Genomic DNA, 21972 nt, shown 5'->3' on the forward strand with positions numbered 1-21972 from the left:
ACGTGGGGTGATAGTCTCAGCCCTGGTCAGAGAGATCTCGGAGAGGGGCTGGGGGAGGGTGATACCGTCAGTCCCAGGAGCCGGTCGGGGGACGCTCTTGAGCTCAGCCTCAGGGCCAGGGCGCTAACCTGGAGGCCGGCCCCCGGGGGTGGGGCTTGGCGTGCGGGCGGCGTAGCCCCGCCCAGCCGGAGCAGGGAGCTGCGGCCGCACCAGCGTAACCTGCTGGTTCCGGCTCTGCTGACCTCACGCGTCTATAAATAGCCAAGCGATAATGAGAACAATTTCCTGGATGAAAATAAGACCGCGGGGCTGGGGTTGAGGAGGGAGGGAGATCGTATTGTTCTTCCCCCTCTCTTTTTCTTTACTTTTCCGTGGTGCTAACAAGGGACATTTACATAAATTTTACTCTGCCAGGACCCCTGAGATTGATCTGCTTGAGGGGTGCAGGGCCGGTGGGAGGGGAGCCGGGGGCCAGAGATCCTAATTAGGCCCCTGACTGCTGCCCGCTCCCCGCATCCAGGGCGCTCCTCGCCCAGAATGGTGATTAATGACATATTTACTGTGTCCGGGCGTGTTCTTTTCTGGGAAATAAAAATTCTGGTTCAAGTTGTTTGTTCCACCTAATTAGAGAAGGGGAGACGTGTTCATTAAACCGGGGGAGAGCTCAGCGCCCGCTCCCCAGGGGAGGCCCGCAGCTCGGGGTGGGGGGGTTGAAGGCGAGGCCACATAGCGTTCCTGGCGGGGCGGGGAGTCGGGGGGAGCCGAGCGCAGGGCGAATAGGGGGCCTTGGTCTTCTCACGCCGGTTTTCCTCCTTCCCTCGTTCGTTCCTTCCGCATCTCCTCACCTCTCCTTTCTTTCTCTTTTCTTTTCCATCATTCCTCTCTTATAAACCTCCACTATTCTCACATGCAAATGAAAGCCTGGGACTTTGTGGCCTCCAGGTCCAGGCCAGGTGGACACTCTCTCGTTTGCTGATTCTTGTCACTTCCCTGTCCTCCCTGCCCCTTCCCTGCCCTGAACTTGGCAATGGGGACACAGCTCCAGGCCGCCACCTTCTGCTTGAGAAACCTTCATAAGCCCACACTCAGCTTCAGGAGGGTAGGTGGGTTATTAGTGGTGAATCACAGTTTCTGGGGCCACCACCTGCAAGGCCTGGGGCAGTGTCCCTCCAGCTTGGTGGACACGAATGTGCACCTGATGGTCTCTCCTGCGGGTGCCACCTGTGTGTGCAGATACGGACCAGGAGTGGGGCCTATATACCTCACCTGCACAGGAGTGAACATGCCAGGCCCTGTGTGCGTGTCCACCGGCCTCTGGTCCACTAACTGCTTCTAAAGAGCCTTCCCAGTGTCTGTGGGAGGCTTAGGGCTCATCTCTGGACCCTGCCTGTGCTGTGCTGCTTCCTGTCTGTGCATCCAGCCCCCCTGTCCCACCCCTGAGGGCAGGCACTTGGCATTCAATTGGCAGAGGTAGTGGGGGAGCTGGGCTGGCCAGGGGCAGACTGCACCCTGTGTGAGGTTATCCAGTGTGGGCAGCTGCCACCACTCTGCTCTTTCCAAAGCCACTGGAGCCTCAGCTGGGCAGTGGAGAGCCAGGCTGAGCCCCAAGAGCTGGGAGGCCTCCTGACCACAGTTGAGGGAGGATGGAGGTTTGGAGGGCATGCAGTGGGTGGGTGGCCCAAACCTGGTGCTAAATAGAGGATGTTCATTGATATGCAAACAGCCTGGAAAGGGCTTGAGCCGGACTGATTGCCTGGCAACGAGGCCTCCTCTCTTCTCCCTTCTCACTCACCTCGCCCACCTGCCATGTCCCTCAAGTTTTTTTTAATCTTCTCTCTGCCTCCCCTTCTTATAGCTGCCTGGGGACTCCATTGGTGCCTGTTATGTGGTTCGAATGAGGGCTGTCAGGGAAGGTGGAGATTTGCATGGTGCCTTTTGCCCCAGACCCTGTGTCTTCAGCGACCAATCCCCAGTTTTGTTCCCTGGTGCCAGGAAGGATGCTTTCCACAAAGAAGGCCAGGATGAGTGACAGCTGCACACCAAGTAGACTCTTGGCCCCTAAGATGGACAGATGAGATGGGGGGTACTGGGGTGACTGGTGGGGAGAGATTGCAGAGCTGGGCTCCAGTGAGGGCCCAGCGTGGAACCGAAGGAGGCTCACTGGTCTTGGGGGTGGGCGGGTGGCCCCTTGGGCAGGCAGCAGTCTGAAGCCGGAGGAAGCAGAGGGGTAGGGCTGGAGGGTAAGGGGCTTCAAGGTAGAGATGTACACGACTGTACATCCTAAGACCAAGCCGCCCTCCCCCTGTTCTGCACATCAGGGCCAAAGCCTCATCTCCCAGTGTGGCAGCTGCTGGGGTAGTAGCGGGTGGAGCAGGAATCTGGCTCCCAGGGAAGATTTCTCTCTGGCCTCAGCCCAGACTGTCTCCTCTCCTCTTCCACAACCGGTCCTGCCTCCCCTGGTCTGCCTTCCAGATGAATGCCAGGTGGCCTCCGTTTTGGTGCCAGGCCCGGAGAAGACGGCCTGAGGCTGCGTGTCCAGGAAGAGAGGACTCGGAGAGAGGCCCTGCCATCCACTCCCCTGCTTCTGCAACCAGACACGTGCTGGGAGCTGCGGGCCCTCACCCAAGCACCCGGGCCACGAGGGCTCTGGCAGCCGTGGGTTCAGGGAGAGGCATCACAGCCTGTGCTGGTGCATCCTCTTCCAGAGGATTCTCCCAGGGCGAGGGACCTAGCCATCCTCTGGGATGCCATCCTCAGTCCCACCAGCCCATCCTTCCCCTGCTGGCCGCAGGGTGGAGGAGCAAAACGAACACCCCACGAAACCCGGGCTGCTGTGTGACCTCTGGGGAGGGAGAACAGGGTGAGCGAGACGGGGCTCTGGGAGGAAGGGCCCAGTAATACCAGCGAACGTTTAAGAAGCCCTGACTCTACGCCACGCACTTGACCCAGTGCTTTCAACGCTTTATTCCTTCTATGTCTCAAATCAACCCTAACGGGGGTCTGCGGTTATCATCCTCCCGTTTTGCAGCTGGGGAAGCTGAGGCAGAGCGCTGAAGTTACCATAATATGTGATGGGGCTCAGCTTTGAACCAGGCTGGGAGGATCATGGGGCCTGCTCCACTGTGACACTGTCACTGTCACCCAGGAGCTACGGATGGCAGGGTGCACCCTGGGGACCTTGCGGCTCAAGTGAGGGAGGGCAGTGATCCTAGCAGCCTGGCCTCCCTCTGCCAGGTACTCTGCTCGTTCAAGCCTCACGACCACCCTTGAGGCAGGTGCCAGTGCTGCCATCGTAGATAGGGACTCTCAGGCACCGCAAGGTTAGGGAGCTTGCCTATGGCCACAGAGCTAGAAGGAGGCGGAGCCTGCATTCGGGCTTCCCAGCCCCCTGGGTCCACGGGCTTAACCACCCCCCACGTGGTAAATACTGAGACTTCAGCTATGAGGGCTTTCAGGGCCGCCCTGTGGGATTTTTTTTCTGTAGACGGTGGACCCTCCTTGACTTTGCGTACTCATGTGTCCTCTCAACCTCTCTCTCTCCCTGTCTCTCTGTCTCTGTCTCTCTCTCGGCTGCTTATGCCCCCGGCCCCTTCTCTTGCATAGCCTGTCTGGGGCTGCTCTGCCTTTGGGACATCAGAAGTTTCTAGGTCAATGGCACTTGCAGTCCTGGGGAAAGAGGGGACAGCACAGGGCTGGGCTCTTGACAGCCCCCAGAGCAGACTCCATATAAGTATGGCTAGATGATGCAGCCTTCTCCGTGTGCCCCAAGTCACAAGTTTATAGCTTGTCAGAGCTGGCAGGTCCCTGCTATATATAAATTGTGTTCCCCCCAGAATTCATATGGTGAAGCTCTGACCGCCAATGGCACATATTTGGACATAGGGCCTTTAAAGAGGTAGTTAAGGTTAAATGAGGTCATAAGGGTGGGGCCCTAATCCAATAGGACTGGAGTCCTTATGAGAAGAGGTAGAGACACCAGATCTCTCTCTCTCTCTCTCTCTCTCTCTCTCTGTCTCTGAACACACAGAGGAAAGGCGATATGAGGACACAGTGAGAAGACTGCTGTCTATAGGAAGCCAGGAAGAGAGGTCTCACCAGAAAGCAACCTCACTGGCACCTTGATCTTGGACTTCCAGCCTCCAGAACCGTGAGAAATGCATGTCTGTTGTTTCAGCCACTGGTCTGTAGTATTTTATTATGGCAGCCCAAACAGACCAATACAGAGTGTCTGATCCAGCCCCTTTGTTTTACACACAGGAGCCTGAGGCTCAGGGAGTGACTTTCCTGAAGTTACACAGTAGGGATGGACCCCAGGGCCCTGGCTGGTGGTGCCATTGTTCCTGTCCTGGGCCGGCGGGAGGGTGACAGGGTCGGGTGGAGCGTGGCCTCCCTGCTCCGGTCTGCCGGGGCGCGGGGCTGGGCTCTCGGAGGGGCCTTCCCCTCATGGACGAGGCCAACGTGCTGGGGGCGAGGTCCAGCAGGGTGACCCGGACCTTTCTCTTCCCCAGATGGGGGCATGTCCTCTGAGGGCAGAAATCTTGGCGGGGGCCAGGCTGGTCCAGCTTCAGGGAGGGACTGGACAGATGCCCAGACTGAAGGAACTCCCCTTTCCTTCTTCACCCTCATCTGGATGGTCCATCCCTGTGTCACATTTTTGTACTTCCTAACGCAACAGGGCGGCTCCAGCTCCAGATGTGAGTGCAAGATTTCTCTCACAGTAAAGCAGCCTTCCCCCGGATGGACTCATGCCCGAGGGACGGCATTTGTCCTGGGTCTGGCACCAGCTCCGGGTGGGGACCAGGGGCCCGGGCCTCCATCTGCAGGCTTGGAGCTGACTCCTTGGCTGGGTTTTCGGCTTTGGACAGGAAGGACACTCCCTCAGAGGAGGGACGCTCCTGTCTCGTATCCTCCATGGATGGTGGAGGCCGTGCTCAGCTTTCCAGGGCCCAGGAAGTTGGTGCACTGGGAGTGGGCAGCAGGCCGTGCCCCTCCTGCCCTCTGAGGCCAAGGAGGGCCAAGGGGAAAGGAGGGCCACGGTTCTGGAGGCCTGGGCCTCCCGCCTCAGAGCCTGATCCAGTCTCTGAGCAGCTGCCCGTGTGTCTGAGGCTGCGCGGAGAGGAGGAGCAGGCCCGCCGTTGAGAGGACAGTCGTCAGGTGAGAAGGGCTGTCCCTTCCCTTGTCTGTAGATCAGGGAGTCGGACCAGCCCTCCCCAAGGTCCCGTTCGTCTTTAACGCCTCCGTGGTGTGTCAACGCCGCCTGGAAGGCTACTCACAGCCTCCTGGAGTGGAGTTTGGGTGGGAGCTGTTTTAAAACGTGCCCAGGATTTTGTTTTTATTCAGGGTTGGTGAGGCCGACAGATCAGGAGAAGATGGCCATTGAAAAGGTAGTTTGGGGAATTCCCTGGCTGTCCAGCGCTTGGGACTCTGGGCTTTCACTGCCGAGGTTGCGGGTTCAGTCCCTGGTTGGGGAACTAAGATCCCACAAGCCATACGGCACAGCCGAAAAAGGGAAAAAGAAAAGGTCGTTTGTTACTCAGCTCCCTAGAGGAGGGGTCACACGACTCCATGTACAGCACTGGCCCCGCCGGGATGCATCTGGTCGGTCAGGAGGCAGAGGAAGTGAGGGGGAAGCACGGGTGCAAAGCCTTTACTGTGGTTTTTGTGGGAAAGAATAGACGAGGCAGGGTAAGCGGCTGCACAGGTCTAGGATTGGAGGCTTAGAATAATTTCCGCGGGCTCTAGGCTATAGGGGTGGTCTCTGGTTACCCGGTATCCAGCTCTGCAGTGACTTAGGGTAGGGGGAGAGCGCCTGGGACCACAGGAGCCTGATAGAAGAGGTGGTGAGGATGTGGACCCAGGGTGGTTCGGTTTGCATATTAGAGGCCTGTTCCCAGCTGTTTGCTCTCTAGGGATTAGCTAGCCCTAGGAGGGACCATCCCTCCTCAACTGCAAGATGTCAAAGCATCATGAAATATAGAAAATAAAAACATGACAAATACAGGGGCCAGTTCAGGGCCCTTCCAGCTCATGGCACCTTGTGTGAATTAGAGAAAAGCACTGCAACCTGTAGGTACAGCAGATGCAGGGCTTGGTAAGGGATTATGGGCTGGATTCAGCACCCCTCCCCCACCCCAAGCCAGGCACCTGGGACAGGAAAGAACCTAAAGAGCCTCACCTTGCGGCTCCGGGAAGGTGGGCAGATTGACTAATAAAAATACAGACATCAGTTACATTTGAATTTCAGATAAACAGTGAACAATCTTTAGTATAAATACGGCCCATAGTATGGCTCATGTACTATTTGGGACATACTTACCCTGACAAGTTATTTGTTGTTTACCTGAGATTCACGTTTAACAGGACAGCCTGTATTTTATCTGGCAACCCTCAGCCCTGGCCACCTCTGTCCCTGAGTCCTCTCCTCTGACCATACTCTATTCTTAGGGTGACCAAGCTCAGCGATTGCCCCAGGAAAGAGAGAAAGTGGAGGAGAGACAGAAAGGATCAGATAAATAGAGCCAGAGCACAAGAGAGAAAAAGAGAGAAAAGGTGACAGCAGGCGCACGCGAGAAAAAAGACAGAGAGAGAGACCACGAGCCAGGAACAAAAGGCAACAGAAAGTCATACAGGCAGAGCAAGAGCTGCAGAGGTGGGGAGAGCCGGCCCCTCCTGCAGCCCCTCCCCTCCTTCCACCCGCCTCACCTTGGAGTAGGTGGCTCCATTGATCACCTCTCCCTTCCTCAGCCAGATGATGGAGGCTGCAGGCTTGGCGTTGTCTGCATGGCAGGTGAGGTTGAGGGGGTCCCCGGCCCGCAGGCTGATGACAGGCCCCCCCAGGATGACGGGATCGTCGGGTGGCACTGCGGGGAGAGGAGGGGAGAGGTCAGGCTGAGGGCGCCCCTCCCCTCGGGCAGGGCTGGGTGGACTTTATGGAGCCAATGACAAACAGTAATTATCATTCTTTAATAAAATGTATAATCCCCTTGTAGGATAACAACAACAGCAACAGCAGCAATAATCCTGACACAGGCATTGCGTGTTTATTTGCAGAGGGCTCTCATGTCATCATTTCATCCCGCGCAGCAGCCCGTGAGGGGACAGGGCAGGCGTCATTAGCTGTGATTTGCAGATGGGGAAGCACGGCACGGCTGCCTGGATCAGATCGTTCTTTTTAACTTCTCTCTCCCTCTTTTAAAATAAAGCAGTGTCACATCTGTCGTCTGATTTAATCCTCACAACCATCTTGCGAGGTAAACATTATTATCCCAGTTACACAGATCTGGAAACCGAGGCTCAGCAGGACTAAGTGACTTGCTCAAGGTCACACAGTGCGTTAGTGGCAGAGCCAGGGCTGGAAGCAGGTCCCCTGACGCCTGGAGCACCAGGCTGGCTGCTTCCCTTGCAGGGGACGGGTGACAGGCAACCTTTCAAGGCTGAGACAGTGTTTCAGAGGGCTGGGCGTCTCCTTAGTACTTTATTCTCCCTCATCCCACAGTCAGAATGAGTCTCTCTTGCCTGGTCCTTGCACCCCATTTCATAGCAGCGTGGTCCCCGCCAAGAGACGGGGACTGCCAGGAGGAGAGTGACGCCTCCCATAGCGCCCGGCACAGGGCCCGGTGCCTGGTGGAAGCTCCATACACGTTTGCTAACTCCAGTGCAATCACGCCTTTGACCCCCATCACGACCGTGGGCTGGGGGATGGGCAGTTACGATGCTGGATGACCATTGCTCGGAGAAGAGGCCCAGAGAAGTTAAGCGACTGGCCTAAGGTCACAGAGCCTCTTCTGAGGTTTGTGCCTGTGGACGCACGAGGGTCTCAGGCCTCTGCTTTCCCTGCCTCTCCTCTTGGGACAAACCAGAAGGGGCAGGGCTCCTTGGAGACCACCTGAGGAATCCCTGGCCTTCTTCCCCAAGGAGGGGCTGGTCAGGAGGGCTGAGCTGCGTGTTTGCTCAGTGAATGGGTGAAGGGGTCATTCGGTGACAGTTGGGGTCCTCACACAAAGGGCCTTCTTTGTCCAGTAGCCAGAGAAAGTCCATCCTTCCAGCCAGGCCCTGTGCGACCTTCTGGGCCCCGTGGGCAGGAAGGCAGCCTCTCCAGGCAGTGGAGGCACGTCCAGACCCAGCAGCTCTGCCTTCCAGCTCCTCCCCACCCAGGGCACTCCCAGCAACCTGCTGGCTTCCCTCCGCTCCCCAGGGCCCATCTCTGCGGCCCCCCCCCCCCCCCCCCCCCCCCCGCATCTGCCAGGTTCCTCAGGAAACTCCAGGAGACCCTGGGGCCAGGTAAGTACTTGAAGCAGCACGCCTCCAGCTAGTGGCTCTGCCCCCTCCCTTTCCGGCCTCCAGGACGCCTAGTTCAGAACTACAGCCCTGGTCCGAAGTTTCTATTTCCTAAGGGAAAAAAAACCCCTTCCGGCTTCCAAGTTGCTCTCATCGGCCCCAGGACTCCACCGCGATCCTGGCCCAGGGAGAAAGTCGGCCTCATTCAACCCTCCCTGCCCAGCCTCCTAGGGGGACCTGGGTGCAGGCAGATGGTGGGTGTGGACCGGACGGTAAAGACAGCCTCCTACCCCACCGTCCCTTTACCCCCTCATTAGTGCCAGAGGCCTCCTTGGTGCGGTGCGGCCAGAGAGCCACAGGGAGGCTAATGAGGGCTTTACAGTGCTGGGGAGGGGATTTTATCTCCTTGCTTTGGGCCGGCCCTTCCAGCAGAGAGGGCTGGGCTGGGCTCCTGCCCCCTCCCTCTGTGGTGGCGGCTTTCTGCCCGTGAGCTGTTCGATGGATGTGCTCAGGCTGAGCTTGCTGAGGGCCAGGGAGACTGGAAAGAACCACCCGAAGCTTCTGGAACAGAATCAACACCTGGCCATCCTGTCTGCGTGGCCTCCCCAGTGCTGAGCCGAGGGGGCGAGATTGTGGAAGTGCCCTAAATCAGAGGCCGAAGTGGGAAGGCAGTCCCTTGCCCAGTTTTATTTTCTCAGATATAAAACGTGAAAGTACAACAGGGGATCTGGAACGTTCCCCCAGCACTGACATTTGTTGGGCCTGAGACAGTGGTTCTTGCTGCAGTTTACAATATTCTGGGGGAGGTTTTAAACGTCCCATCACCAGGCCACACCCTGACCAGCTGAATCCCCATTTCAGGGGGTCTGCCAGAGCATCAGGGCATTTTAAAGCTTGCAGAGGATTCTGCTGTGTGACCAGGTTTGAGAACATAGTGTCTCTTGGCCTCTGCTCAGTGTAACCACCTGTGATAACGGTACGGAGACAGAAGGGGCCTTTCCAAAAAGCAAATGCAGCGAGGGGCCAGGCCCTTCCTTCCTGCTTCTCTAGTGCTGTGTTTGGAATGTCGGGGGTGGGTGTTAGAGGAGGGGAGAGGGGAGCGCGACCGTGCTGTGATGCATAGGCACACGTGCGCGCACCGCCCCCCACCCCCCGCCCCAGAATGGGCCCTCATTACATCTTCCTAAATAAGTGGCTACCACACCGGTTGTTCACATAACCATGCATTATGGATCGGCCTTCGCCTCGGTGCACACCAGCTGGAGTAGGAGGGGGTGTGGATGGGGGCTGGGGTGGGAGAGAGTGGGGGGGGGGAGGAGGGGGGAGGTTTGGGGCCCGCAGGCTGAATAGAAATCAACAGTCCCTCCTGGCAGCTGTGGTCCTGACAGGAGGGGGGTGACTCATTACCTCTCCATTCAGACGCGGGCCCGGAGCCGGGGGGCCAGGAGGGGAGAAAGTCTCGAGCAGCCCGAGCCTGGAGATGCATTATTCATCCATCCCCCTCCCAGGACTGGTTATTATCCTGAACCACTATAGAGCTTGGTCTCCTAATTTTTAATCACAGGGAAGGTGGAAGCGTTAGCCTTTTGTGATTAATCCGGAGAGAAAAATAGTTGACTGTTTTGGTGTTGAGCTTGTTGTCGGTCAGGAAAAGTGCACTAGCTGTAGGGTGACTGAGGCCTGGGAGGACTTGATGGAGCCTGGGGAAGAAGGGGTGCCAGGAGCTGGAAGGCAGCCCAGGGGGTCACACCCTCCCTGGGACAGGGGCTGCTTTCGAAAGGGACACATCGTGCGAATTAGGGTTCTACGGTGCGGTGCGGGGGGGGGGGTGCCTGGCTCTTTGCCATTTACCCTCCTGTCATCCGGGCTTTGGGCAGGCGGCTGGGGGCCTTCCTCCTTTTGCTCTGCCCGCCTCTGGCCGTCAGCCGTGTAGACAGTGCCACGTGCGTGGGCATACAGTGTGGAGGAGCCACACTCCCTGCGTGGGAGGAGCCCCTGAGGACTTTCTCCCAGCTCTGCTGCCCACAGCAAGCGGGCTTCAGTGGAGAGGCGGGCAGGGAGGCACGGGGGAGGTGTATGAGGCCAGAGAGCACGGGTGGCTGCCCACAGTCACAGGGAGCGAGGGTAAGAGACGATGGGGAAGCGCTGCCTGGCTCCACCTGGGCGGTAAAGCTTTCATCTGTTTTATGCACTAGGGTTCTTTATACCATTTTACGGCAACAAGAGATTCTGTGGCTAAAAGTTGCATGGGACCCATCCCCAGCCCCACAGCTATCTCTAAGGCGTGCTCCTATGATTGGAAGGCCCCCTGCCCTAGAGCATAGGCCAGGGGTGGCCATCTCAGTGTCCTTCCCGCAGGGCATCGGCTGGACAGAGAGCAGAGTGGAGCTGGGTTCAGAGGGCTTCTTTCTGGAACTGCTCACTGCCTCTGTGCCCAGCTCATTTGACCCCTTGGTCTTGGTTTGCCGGGTTGGTCATCCTTGCCCAAACAGGCTGGGAAAATTCTCTCGGTGCCAGGCCATGGGCAGCGCTGTGGGGTTTCCTCCAAAGTCCAGGTGGTCACCTAAGTGGCCTCTTCCAGCCCGCTGGGCTTCCAGGGTTCCCCAGATGCTCCGTCAGCCCAGATGGTTGGTCCCCAGAGATGGGGGATGGGACACATCTGCCAGCAGAGGCCAGCAGCCCAGACACGGAGCTTATGTTGCCAGGGGCAGAGGAGGGGCGGTCAGCGGGCCCCCCCCCCCCCCCGCCCCCATCAGTACCGGGAGCACCTCGTGGACGCTAAGCTCTCGGGAGGGCAGGCCCGGGTCTTGTTCAACTCGTGTGCAGTGCCTTCTCCACAAGTGGGCTGTTCAAACACAGTCTGGTGTGTCACTGCCCTGCCCCAAGCTCTCTGGGCCTCTGCGCTGTCCCTGGAACGTAATTTGAAATCCTCTCTGTTGTCTGTAAGCGCCTGCACCACTGGTCCTGGCCTGCCTCTGGGACCCGGCTTCCTTCCACTCAGACACTCAGCCCTCACCACGCCCTGCCCCAGGGCCTTGCCGTCTGGAATGTTCTTTTCTGTGTCTTTGTCTTGCTGGCTTCTCCTTGTCAGTGATGGTGCAGCTTAAATGCCACGTCCTCTGCGAGGCCTGGCCACCCTGTTTAACAGCCCCTCATGACTCTCTGTCACACCAGCCCCCTTGCTTCTTTATCACCGGGTTCATTTGTATCTCCCCTTACGGAAAGGAGGCTCCCTGACGGCAAAGAAAGACCTTGTCTCTCTTGGTCACTAGATCAGTGCCCGGCACACAGTAGGTGCTCAGCAAATGTTTGTTGAATGAATAAATGAAAGATCCCTGGGTGAGGGGTCTGGCATGGGTGTTTGCTTCCGAGGCCAGCAGTTTTTATGCTGTGTGTGTACGGCGGTGGGTAGAGTTGGGGTGGCGGGCAAAGAGGAGGTGCCTCCCACCCCTCGCAGGGACAGGAACTCCCTATGGTGGGACCCTGGGGAGTGGTTGCTTCCTGCCATTTCTGGAAAGGAGGAACCCAGGCGGGAGGGCTTGGGGCAGTGGGGTTCTCGGCTTGTTTTCTCAGTAGCACCAGACCCCTCGGTCGAGGAGGGACCCCCGTCTGATTTGTCTGGGTCGTAGGCTAGGGAGAGGTCTGCTGCAAGCAGGGTGGCAGCTCGGAGGGCTTCTGGCTTAGAGGAAGAGGAGGTGTGCCTTCCATGGTGGTTTTCTCTGCTTTTAGGGGGTCAGTGTTCAGCTCCAGGCCCCAGGGAGTCAGGAAGGGGTGGGGAGCGGACTGAGTTTGTGCTGGGAGTTGGGGAGCTGACTGGAGGGGAGGGAGGACCCCCCAGGGGCCTCCGAGCTCATCCTAACCAGCACCTCCCACACTCCAGAACCTTCCTTCCTCCCAGTGTCCCACGTGCACGGCCAGCGTTCCTTCCTTCCCTCCTGAAATGGATGTTTCCACGTCTTTCTTGCAGCCTCTTTCATTCCCCAATCTGAGCCCATAGTGGTTGAGTAAAGCCAGACCCAGCCTGCCCTCTTGAGCTGGTAGGGTGAACTTTGTTACTCAAAGCGTGTGCCTGGGATGGAGCTGCAGCCTCCATGTCACCCGGGAGCTTGTTAGAAACGCAGGCACTTGTGCTTCACCTCAAGAGCTCCTGAATCTGGATCTGCGCTTAAAGAGGACCCAGATAACTTGTATGTACGTTAAAGTCTGAGGAACACTGCTCTGGAGGGCTCCTAGGATGATTACACATGATAAGTGTTTTGAAAAAAAAGGCTCATTGGACAGTGAGAACACGTGTGGGGACCTCCGTGCCTTGGTTGGTGCCTTCCCCTCCATGACTTCCTGGGTGTAGCGTCCTGCTCACTAGACACTAGATTTAGAGGTGGACCCCACTATGAATGTGTTTCATAACAGGCTCCTTTGGGACTTCCCTGGTGGCGCAGCGGTTAAGAATCCGCCTGCCAATGCAGGGGACACGGGTTCTAGCCCTGGTCCGGGAAGATCCCATGTGTTGTGGAGCAACTAAGCCTGTGCGCCACAACTATGAAGCCTGTGCGCCACAACTATGAAGCCTGTGCTCTAGAGCCCATGAGCCACAACTACTGAAGCCCGTGCGCCTAGAGCCCATGTTCCGCAACAAGAGAAGCCACCGCAATGAGAAGCCCTTACACCTCAGAGGGGAGTAGACCCTGCTCGCCACAACTAGAGAAAAAGCCCGCATGCAGCAACGAAGACCCAACGCATCGAAAAAATAAAAATAACAGGTCCTTTTGCTTGGGCAGTTCTTTAACTTGGGATGCTGGGGTCCTTCTTCTCCTGGATCATTCTTACCCAGCCTTCCAGATTTAGCTAAGGGGTTGCTCAGTCCATGAGGACTTTCTGGATCTCCCAGTTGGACCAAGTGGCTTTTGTCTATGATCCCATAGCACCCTGGGCATCCTTCTGTCTCAACATCTCACCTCTTCTATGGAAATGATCCGAGTGTGTTTGCCTTTCCCTAGACTGCAACCTCATCTGTCCCGGTCCTCGTCGCCTGGCAGAGCACCTGCCGCTCCAGGGTTAACCCATGTATGTTTGCCGAGCTGAACCTGGCTTGAGTCCATCCCTTTACAAGCTGTATGATGTGCGGGCGACATATATAATCTGACAACGTTTGCCCTCTTATCTGGGAAGTGGGGCGATAAAGCACCTGCAGGCTGTTTTGAGGATTACCTTTATGATATGAAGAATGAGGAGGGGGGCTTTGTAAAGGGCTCGACAAATATTGACTATCAGGTCCAATTTTTAAGAATGACATTTAGTTTTGTTTACGTGGACGGCACTGGCCCAAGGGCCCTCTTGTTTCATTCTCAGTTTTCCTCGATACGGGTGTTCTTAGGACCTCCATTTTTTTTTTTTTTTGCGGTACGAGGGCCTCTCACTGCTGCGGCCTCTCCCGTTGCGGAGCACAGGCTCCGGACGCGCAGGCTCAGCGGCCACGGCTCACGGGCCCAGCCGCTCCGCGGCACGTGGGACCCTCCCGGACCGGGGCACGAACCCGCGTCTCCTGCATCGGCAGGCGGACTCTCAACCACTGCACCACCAGGGAAGCCCCTGGACCTCCATTTTATAGACTAGGAAACTGGGGCTCCGGGAGGGCAAACTACTTAGCTAGATAACACGGCAGGTAAGGGGTAGGATTGGGATGGAGACCCAGGTTTGTTTGCCCCCGTGATATGTTCTGCCAGCATCAGAGCAGCACCCAGAGCCGCCCGTGAAGCTGGGGCTGTGCCTCACAGCCCGTCCCGTCAACCCTCCTGCCCCAGTCCTGTCTCTTTATCCCTATGCGTTCTGACCCCGCACTCCCGTCCCCCAACCTGACTTCCGACGGCTCGATGACGCACGGGCCTGACTCGCAGTTTGCGTTGGAGAGCGATGTCTGCTCAGGGAGAGGAGGAATGATTTCCGCCGTTCAGATCCACGCTTTGCTCCCTTTTGTCCTTCTGCCCTGTTGTCGGGTTCTGGGCCCCGTGCGATTCCAGCCTCCGGCTTCCTCGCTCACTTTGATGCGCCACCTAATGGCCAAAGTGCGGAACCGCAGTCTGTAAAGACGCGACTGCGATGGGCCTGCTTTTAAGGGTTGGCTTCTCAGGCCCAGCTCACTAGACATGTATTCAGAAAATCCATATTGAGTATCTACTGTGTGCCAGGCCCTGCTCAAAGCAGCGGGGACGCAAAACTCCTGCCTTGGGGGAGTTTATATTCCAGTGGGAGAGACAGACAATAAATGGGTAAATACATAATACAATGTTGGTTGGTAGTTAAGTGCTAAGGAAAAAAAAAGACCGGGTGGGGGAATAGAGAAATCCTAAATTGGCCTCTAGGATTCTCTTCTGGTTTTCTCCCATCCTCTCTAGATGCTACTTTCTGTCTTCTTCCCCCCGGTAACTGGGGGTCTTTCCCACCAGGCCTGCGTACGTCCTTCTGTACACTATCCGTGGAGAAGCACACGGCTTTCCCGTGGACTCAGCCAACATCTGCGTGTGGATAAATCCCAAATCGGCATAACTTCTATTTGGGAGAATGGCACCACCATTCCATTACTGAAGCTAGAAATCTGCACGTCTTTCTGAATTCCACTCTCCTGCATCCGGCATTACAAGCCATCCTGGTTAATCCTCGGAAATATCTCTCAGATCTGTCTCTCCCTTTCCATTCCCAACAGTCTTCCTGTCTCAGGCCCTCATCAGTTCTTACTTGGGTTACGATACCGAACCCTCTCTGCTCTACCCTCCACACTCTTCCAGAGTGACCTTTGCAAAGGTTTGATACTCACCCGTCCACTCAGTCACCCATTCACTCGCCATTTGCTAAATTGCTAGCAGTCCTCTGTTTAAAATCTTTCAAAGGTCCCCCACTGCCATCTGGATAAAGTCTGAACTCCTTGGCTCTTGCCAATGCCTTCTGCTTCATTTTCCATTGCTTCTAATTTGTTCTTATGGATAAGAATCACCTGCAGCTCCTGGAATAAGTCACTCTTCCCCGGTTGTCACTTTCCCTTTCCTTGGCTAACTCGAAAGTCAGGCAGCTTGGGTTCACATGCTGAGCCCTACACTTACTAGCTTGTGGCCATGGCCAACTTTCTCAGACTCTCTGTGCCTCAGTTTCCTCATCTGTAGAATAGAAACTAGAATAAAACCAGATTTGCTGTGTAGCTCCCAGGATCAAGGGAGATGCTGTGTGGGAAAACACTGTATCAATGGTCCAGTGTTGTAGAGAGGGTATTTGCTCTCCAAGCAGACCGGGCTCATTCCCTTGAAAGATGGTGGGCGGAGTGCCTGGGGCTTGTGAGTCTGGTGCTCTGTTTCCTTGGGGAAGCAGAGGTCTCTCTCCGCTTTTCCTGCCCAGTCCTCACCAGACACGGGGTGCAGACCCTGCTGCTCCAGGGGTGATCTGCTGCCCTGCCTGCTTGGCCCCCCTCCCCCTCCAGTCTCCCCACATCCTGTGACCATGAGAGTGAGGCCGTTACGCTAGACGGCTGCAAAGGCGTGCGTGCGCTGCTGACCCCGTGTGGAGTCGAGCTGAGCATCTCCTCTGGGCTCGGCCAAATCGCTGGCTTACAGAATCATTGCTTGCAAAAGCTAACCGATGCGCTCAGTAGTAACCTACTGTCCGGTTTGCTCCTGAAAGATGGCCCGGAGCTCTGGGCTCCTGTAGTAGTCTCAGCACTGGGCCCATGGCCGCGACCCTGTCTGCTCCGCGCCAACCCTTTCCGCCTCCGTGACGGTCGGGGACCGTCCCACAGGCTCCATCTCTGCTTCTCACAACGTCCATCACTCCCTGCTGCTCCGGGATAAAACCCAGTTCATCCGCATGGAGGGCATCCAAGGCTCTCTCCAGCTAGGCCTTCTTTCTCCAGCTCTTTCTTGTGTGCTTTCCTTGGATGGGTCTGTTCACCTCTCTGCAAGGATAGCCTGACCTTTACAACCACATGCTTAGGTTTGTGAAGTTCCCTCTGCCGAGAATGTCCTCATCCCAAGTCTTAACAGGCTGGAATACCATCCTCTCTCTAAGCAGCTCAAAGACCACCTTGGCCTTGTTAACTCTTGGTCATTCTTTGCTGTCACCTCCTCCAGGAAGCCCTCTCTCAATCTCGGCCCTTGCCCTAAGACCATGTGCCGTCTCCATGAGCTCGTGTGGCCCTTGGTGCCATTGCCGTCGGCTGCCCAACCGCTGTGAGCTCCTTGAGGGCTGGCCCTCACCGGGTTCTCCTTTCTATCCCAGTACTTAGTACCGTGTGCAGCTCAGAGTGGAGCCTCAATAAATCTTGCTTAGCTGGTGCCTTGTCTGATCCCACTGAGCTGGAAGCAAACGTCCCCTGCTCCCTTAGCACTAGCTTTTTATGCTGGCACCCACCGTGGTGCCCGTTACGTTGAGCTGTGGACCTGTTTCAGGTTCCCTACAGCTCCAGGAGGAGTCTTAATACATCTTTGCATTTTTACCACCTCCTAGCGCATTACCTTGGGTGTAATAAGAAGACAAAAACAACAACAAATAATAATATGGTTAACAGCCAGAACTCCAGAGCTCTTCCAGTGCTATAAAAGTCGTCATTTAATCCTCACAACAACCCTATACAGGTAGACGTGGTCATGCGTGTTTCAGAGATGAGGAAATGGAGGCACAAAGCAGTTAAGTTTCTTGCCCAGTGTCACACAGCTAGCAAGCAGCAGAGTTGGGAGACGTGCAGGGTTGCCAGATTTAGTAAATAAAAGTACAGAACGCCCAGATAAATTAGAATTTCAGGCAAACTGCAAATAATTTTTAGTATGTTTATCTGAAATTCTAATGTAACTGGCATCCTGCATTTTATCTGGCAATGCTATACGTGTGTTAATTAGGTATATGTAATTTTATAAATGTGAGTGCCTTCCCCCCCCCTTCAGACCCTCTCCACTCCCAGTCAGGTCTACCTAAAGAAGATTTGGGGTAAGATGCAAATAGGGTCTTTTTAAGATGTGTCATCCATGGATTCTGTGGCACCATCGCCCAGACACTTTTCCTGGGAGGTTGGAGGCAGAAGGACAGGAGGAGAGAGGGCTGGAGGCTGCATTTCAGCTCTGGCCCTGCCCCCAGCCTGCGGGGCCCTGGACTAGCTGAGCTCAGGGGTCCCTGACTCCAGCGACTTGCAAAGGTCCGGACACTGGGAAGTCCGCGCTTCACCTGGAGCTCCAGTTATGCAGGGAAAAGACGGGCGGCAGGTGCCTTGCTTGGCTCCTGGCTCCTGGCTGCGTGACTGTCCCCGGGCAAGACAGCATGGCTGGCATAGATATTACAGTATCTATTTCACAGGGCTGTGTGCTGATGAAAAGCGTTAATACGAGTGCTCTGTCCCAGAGCTTGACACCACGGTAAGAACTCAGCCCTCATTAGCTCCCGATATGATTACTGTCTGTTCAATAAGTGGACACAGAGAGCAGCAGTTACATGTGAAATTGCTCGTTTCAACCTCTTGCTCCATTACCTCCTTGTTCTGCACCCTGGCCTCAGCCTCCCTAGGTGGCCTGGTCAGCACCTTGCCTCAGAGCACCCACAAAACCATCACCATGGTGATGGTGGGAGCAGGCGGTAAGAGGTCAGGATGGGCGGGGCCCCCAGGGAGGAGAGATGTGGCAAGGGAGACAGCTGCTGGAGGGACAAAGTCAAACAAAGTCACTTGTTTCGGCCCTCAAATTAGGAAGGGTGTGCACTCTGTTTACTTCTGATTAAGCCCTGACAGGGTCTAAGCCATGTCATCAGCGAGGCGCTGTCTGTGAGGAGACGGACGTTTCCTTAGTCCTGAGCACACAGGTGAGTCACAGGATGTGTGCAGAGCACGGAGAAGGAGAGGTGACGGGGAGGGCGCAGATGGCGGCCTCCGCGCAGGCCGAGGGGTGTGTGTGGGGTGTGTGCTCACGGCGCAGGTGGGTGATGTGTGATGGCGCGTGGAGAGCACGTGTAGCACCCTTTGGTGGCCAGAGGGAGAAGCCAGATGGGAAAGGGCGACCTGTGAGAAGAGGAGCGGCAAGGGCCGTGTGGGGTGGGAGAGCACGCGGGGCCCTGTGGGGCGGGCGGGGGGGCGGGAGGGCAGGCGGGGGAGAACTTCCCTCCTGCCACGTGGCAGCCGGGACACCCCGCGGAGGAAGGGACTTCTCCCTCTCCAGCTCGGCTGCTGTGCAGATGGCCACCGGGCGGGCTGAATGCCCTTCTCAGGTCCGTATCTGCTTTGCAGCATCTCCCAAAGCTCTCCAGCGCGTCCTGGCCTTGACTTGACTTTGGGGTTCTGCTCAGCATGGCTGGGTCTGGGGGAGAAGTCCAGTGTGGTGGCATGCGTTGCCGTTTACTGGTTTCAACCTCACGGTAAGCTCCTGCCTTATTCTACAGGTGGGGAAACCGAGGCACAGGGCGGCAGATCCACTTGGAACAAGTGATACAACCCACGATGGGGGGACCCAGGAGTCTGGCTCGGGCCCCTGGGGGCCTGGCGGTGCTCTCCTAACCTCAGTGCTGCCTGACTGCAACTGCGTGAGAAGCTGTCTCGGGGTCTTTGGCTCTTTAACAGCTTCAAGGAGGCCATCCTGACCCAGCAAAACACCACGGGACTCGGGAGTGTCTGGGTCGGTCCCATAAATAGAAAGCAGAACTGATATGGTTGGTTTTGCAACAGGCTCCCCGTCTGTCAAATCAGTGTGTCCTCAAGAGGCTCCGTGGCTTCACTAAGGAGGGAAGTGAGGCTGGTGGAACCTCCCCAACCAACACCTGGAGCCTCAGGAGTCTCACAAAGATTGAGGGGCATGGGAAAAGGTCACCTCATTAAGGGGCTTAAAAAATAAACACATGAAATCCTAAAATTGGCTTTTAACGTGAGACACTAGGAACCCTGATTTTTGCATTATAAAAATGTGTGTCTGTTCCCTATGGTAGCTGGCTGAGGAAGCGCAGGGAAGGATGGAGAAGTGACAGAGAGAGTTCAGGGAGGGGGGACACACAGGGTCAGACAGGCGGGACGAGAAGAGACGGAGCCAAGCGATGGGCACGTCATCCACTCGGGAAAACGATAAACGGGAGCAGAGAAAACACACTGTCCCTTGTCACAGGGAACTGTAAAGCAGCGTGTGCCAAGCAAGGAAAAAAGCAAAATGCTTTCTCTGGGCTTCTCGCCACAAAAATTCATTTCAGGGAATCCCAGAAAACCACTAAACGTACCTTTCAACTTTATGCAGATTTACCAGATCCACTATTTGCCAGCATCCTGAAGAGGGAAAAGTCAAGGTTTTTTTTTTTCCTGCTCTGAGCCTGTTTTTGGAAAAGCACGAGCCTCTAAATTTGAAAAAGGGCAATTCTTTTAGAATGCATTGCGAAAAGCGCTTCACTGCTCCTCCGTACTTTAGCATTATAGATATTTTTGAAATCTCCTATCTTCCTCATTTCTCACAGAGAGAGACCACATTTCTCCTCAGAAAGTGGTGAGCACGGCATGGCATTTTCCATGCAGAGGGTACATTTTATAGGTGAACACTCCTTCTTCACAGGACGCCGCCATGTGGAGCGCGACAAGGCCGAGGCCTCTTTGCAACTGGAGGGAAGTCAAGTCGTGCTCACCTTCGTCCCGGGGAGGGCGCGGGTGGGGGCAGTGCAGACCGGGATCCTGTAGGCCAAGCCGAGACAGAGCCCTCAGGACGCTTAGTGGGGAGGCCTCTCTGGATCACCCCTGATGGGAACCCGGCAGGTGGGACTGGACAGAGGGGCAGTCTGGACTGCGGTGGCGGCGCCTTGAAGAGCTCAGCGGACCCAACAGGAAGCTATGAAGCCGGGAGGGGGACCTCTGGGTTGCCCCTTTCCGGGAGGGCAGGCTGGACTTTATGCCCTGCAGGGGCCAGTCCCTGGCAGTGGGCTTCCTCCCCTTGGGCCGCAGGTAATCCCCAGAGGGGACTCAGCAGAGAGCTGGCCACGTGACAGCCCAGCAGCTGAGGGAAGGAGTCCTTCTGTCCTGAAAGGGGGAAGGGGAGCGGAGGTGGCCATCACAGCATGCACTGCAGGCGGTGTGCCCGGGAGGGGGACATGGCCTCCTCTCCCAGAGCGGCCCCCTCTTCCTCATCGATATTGCGGTGGGGTGGGGTGGGGTGGGGTGGTTTGGGCCCCGGCGTGCTCTGTATCAGAATACCGCCCTTTCGGAGGAGAGCTGGGTAGTATGGCCAGGAGAAGATGCTGGCCCTGCTCCGTGCTCTGGGTTCGATTCATGGGGGGCAAGGAAGGACTCCCCATCTGCCTCTGGTCACGCCCACAGCTGGTGTTTGCTGGTGTCGCTGGGCTGGGTTTGGGGCCACCCAACCCCTGCCTCTCTGGCCCCAGGGAAGCGGTGTCAGGGTGAGGAGTGGGCACCATCTTTGCTCTCAGACAGACCTGGGAACCTCCTTACGTGGTGACCTTGGGCAAGTTTCGAAATTTCCCGAGCTTCCGTTTCCTCATCTGTAAAGTGGAGCTAATACGGGCTTCCCGTGGTGCAGGATTGAACGAGGGGGCACACGGACGGTGCGGGTTGTAGCAGGTCCTGGGCAGGGGTGGCCGTGAGCTGGGTCGGCTAAGGTGGAGGTCGGCCGCCCTCTCTCCTGATTTGTGGGGTGCTCCCTGGGGTTGAGGCAGGGTGCCAACAAAGCTCGAGTCAGATGTGTGGTTTGCAAAACGTTTTCGATATAGAGAAAGAAGATGTGTATGTAAAATGGAACACTAGTCAGCCATGAGGAAGGAGGAGATTCTGCCATTTGCGACACCGTGGATGAAACTTGAGAGCATTACGCGCTGAGTGAAGTAAGCCAGACAGAGAAAGACAAGTACCGTATGATGTCACGTATGTGGAATCTGAAAAAAGCTGAACTCTGAGAAACGGACAGTAGAGTGGTGGTTACGAGGGGCTGAGGGTGGGGAAAATGGGGAGATGTTGGTCGAAGGGTACAAACTCCCAGTTATACGATTAACACGTTTTGGGGATCTAATGTACAGCATGGTGATTAGAGCTAATTACACTGTATTTTATACATTTTAATACTGCCACCAGAGTAGATCATAAATGTTCTCACCACTAAAAAGAATTGGCAATTATGTGATGGGATGGAGGTGTTAGCTAACGCAGTGGTGGTAATCACAGGCAATATATGAACGTATCAAATCAATGCATTGTATACCTTAAACTTACGTATTATTGTAAGTCAATTATAATCTCAATAAAGTTGGGAAAAAAAGGTCAAGTAAAATGCTATGTGCAAGGTAAGAAAAGCAACGGGGAAAGAGCCCTTGATGTCTCATGGTGACAACGGCCATCGACAAACTTATCAGATCTGCCCAGAAAGCCGTAAGGGGCGGGTAAGTGTGGCAAGGTGCAGAATTGGGTGGTGTTCTGGCCTGGGATGGAGAAGGCTGCTCCCCAGACATTCCCAACGTTTATACTAACTTTCCACCTTACAACGTCAATTACTACAAACCTACGAGGTGCAGCCTTAGCCACCCACTGGGTGACGTCCCTAAGAGGTGGGTGAGGGGTGCCGTTCCAGGGACGAGGGAGCAGAGCTGGTGTCCAGGCCTCGGAGCTTTTTAGTGGAAGGAGGAGGATTTTAATCTCACCTTTCTGACCTCAAGTCTAGAGACCGTTCCACCTGGCTGCTCCTCAGCAGGGGCTGGGCAGAG

The 21972-nt window shown here is 56.0% G+C and overlaps 1 protein-coding gene and 1 long non-coding RNA gene across 10 annotated transcripts in view; one reads left to right on the top strand and one right to left on the bottom strand.

The window, feature by feature from the left end:
- KIRREL3 (kirre like nephrin family adhesion molecule 3) overlaps positions 1-21972 on the bottom strand; it is a 575242-nt gene that overhangs the window by 35835 nt on the left and 517435 nt on the right. For all 8 annotated transcript variants that reach the window (XM_067039269.1, XM_067039268.1, XM_067039266.1 and 5 more), the window contains one exon: positions 6703-6860. In XM_067039269.1, coding sequence (XP_066895370.1) covers positions 6703-6860 — 158 coding nt within the window. The remainder of the gene's footprint in view (positions 1-6702; positions 6861-21972) is intronic.
- Positions 803-7214, top strand: LOC136794536 (uncharacterized). Of its 2 annotated transcripts, none has more exons than XR_010841500.1 (6): positions 803-1099; positions 4028-4147; positions 4509-4694; positions 4866-5154; positions 6745-6787; positions 7051-7214. It is a non-coding gene; the product is annotated as an uncharacterized lncRNA (long non-coding RNA). The 2 variants fall into 2 exon arrangements; XR_010841499.1 differs by having other exon boundaries at positions 813-1099; positions 6990-7214.

Source organism: Kogia breviceps, chromosome 7 (assembly GCF_026419965.1).
Source record: "Kogia breviceps isolate mKogBre1 chromosome 7, mKogBre1 haplotype 1, whole genome shotgun sequence".
NCBI classification, from domain to species: Eukaryota; Metazoa; Chordata; class Mammalia; order Artiodactyla; family Physeteridae; genus Kogia; species Kogia breviceps.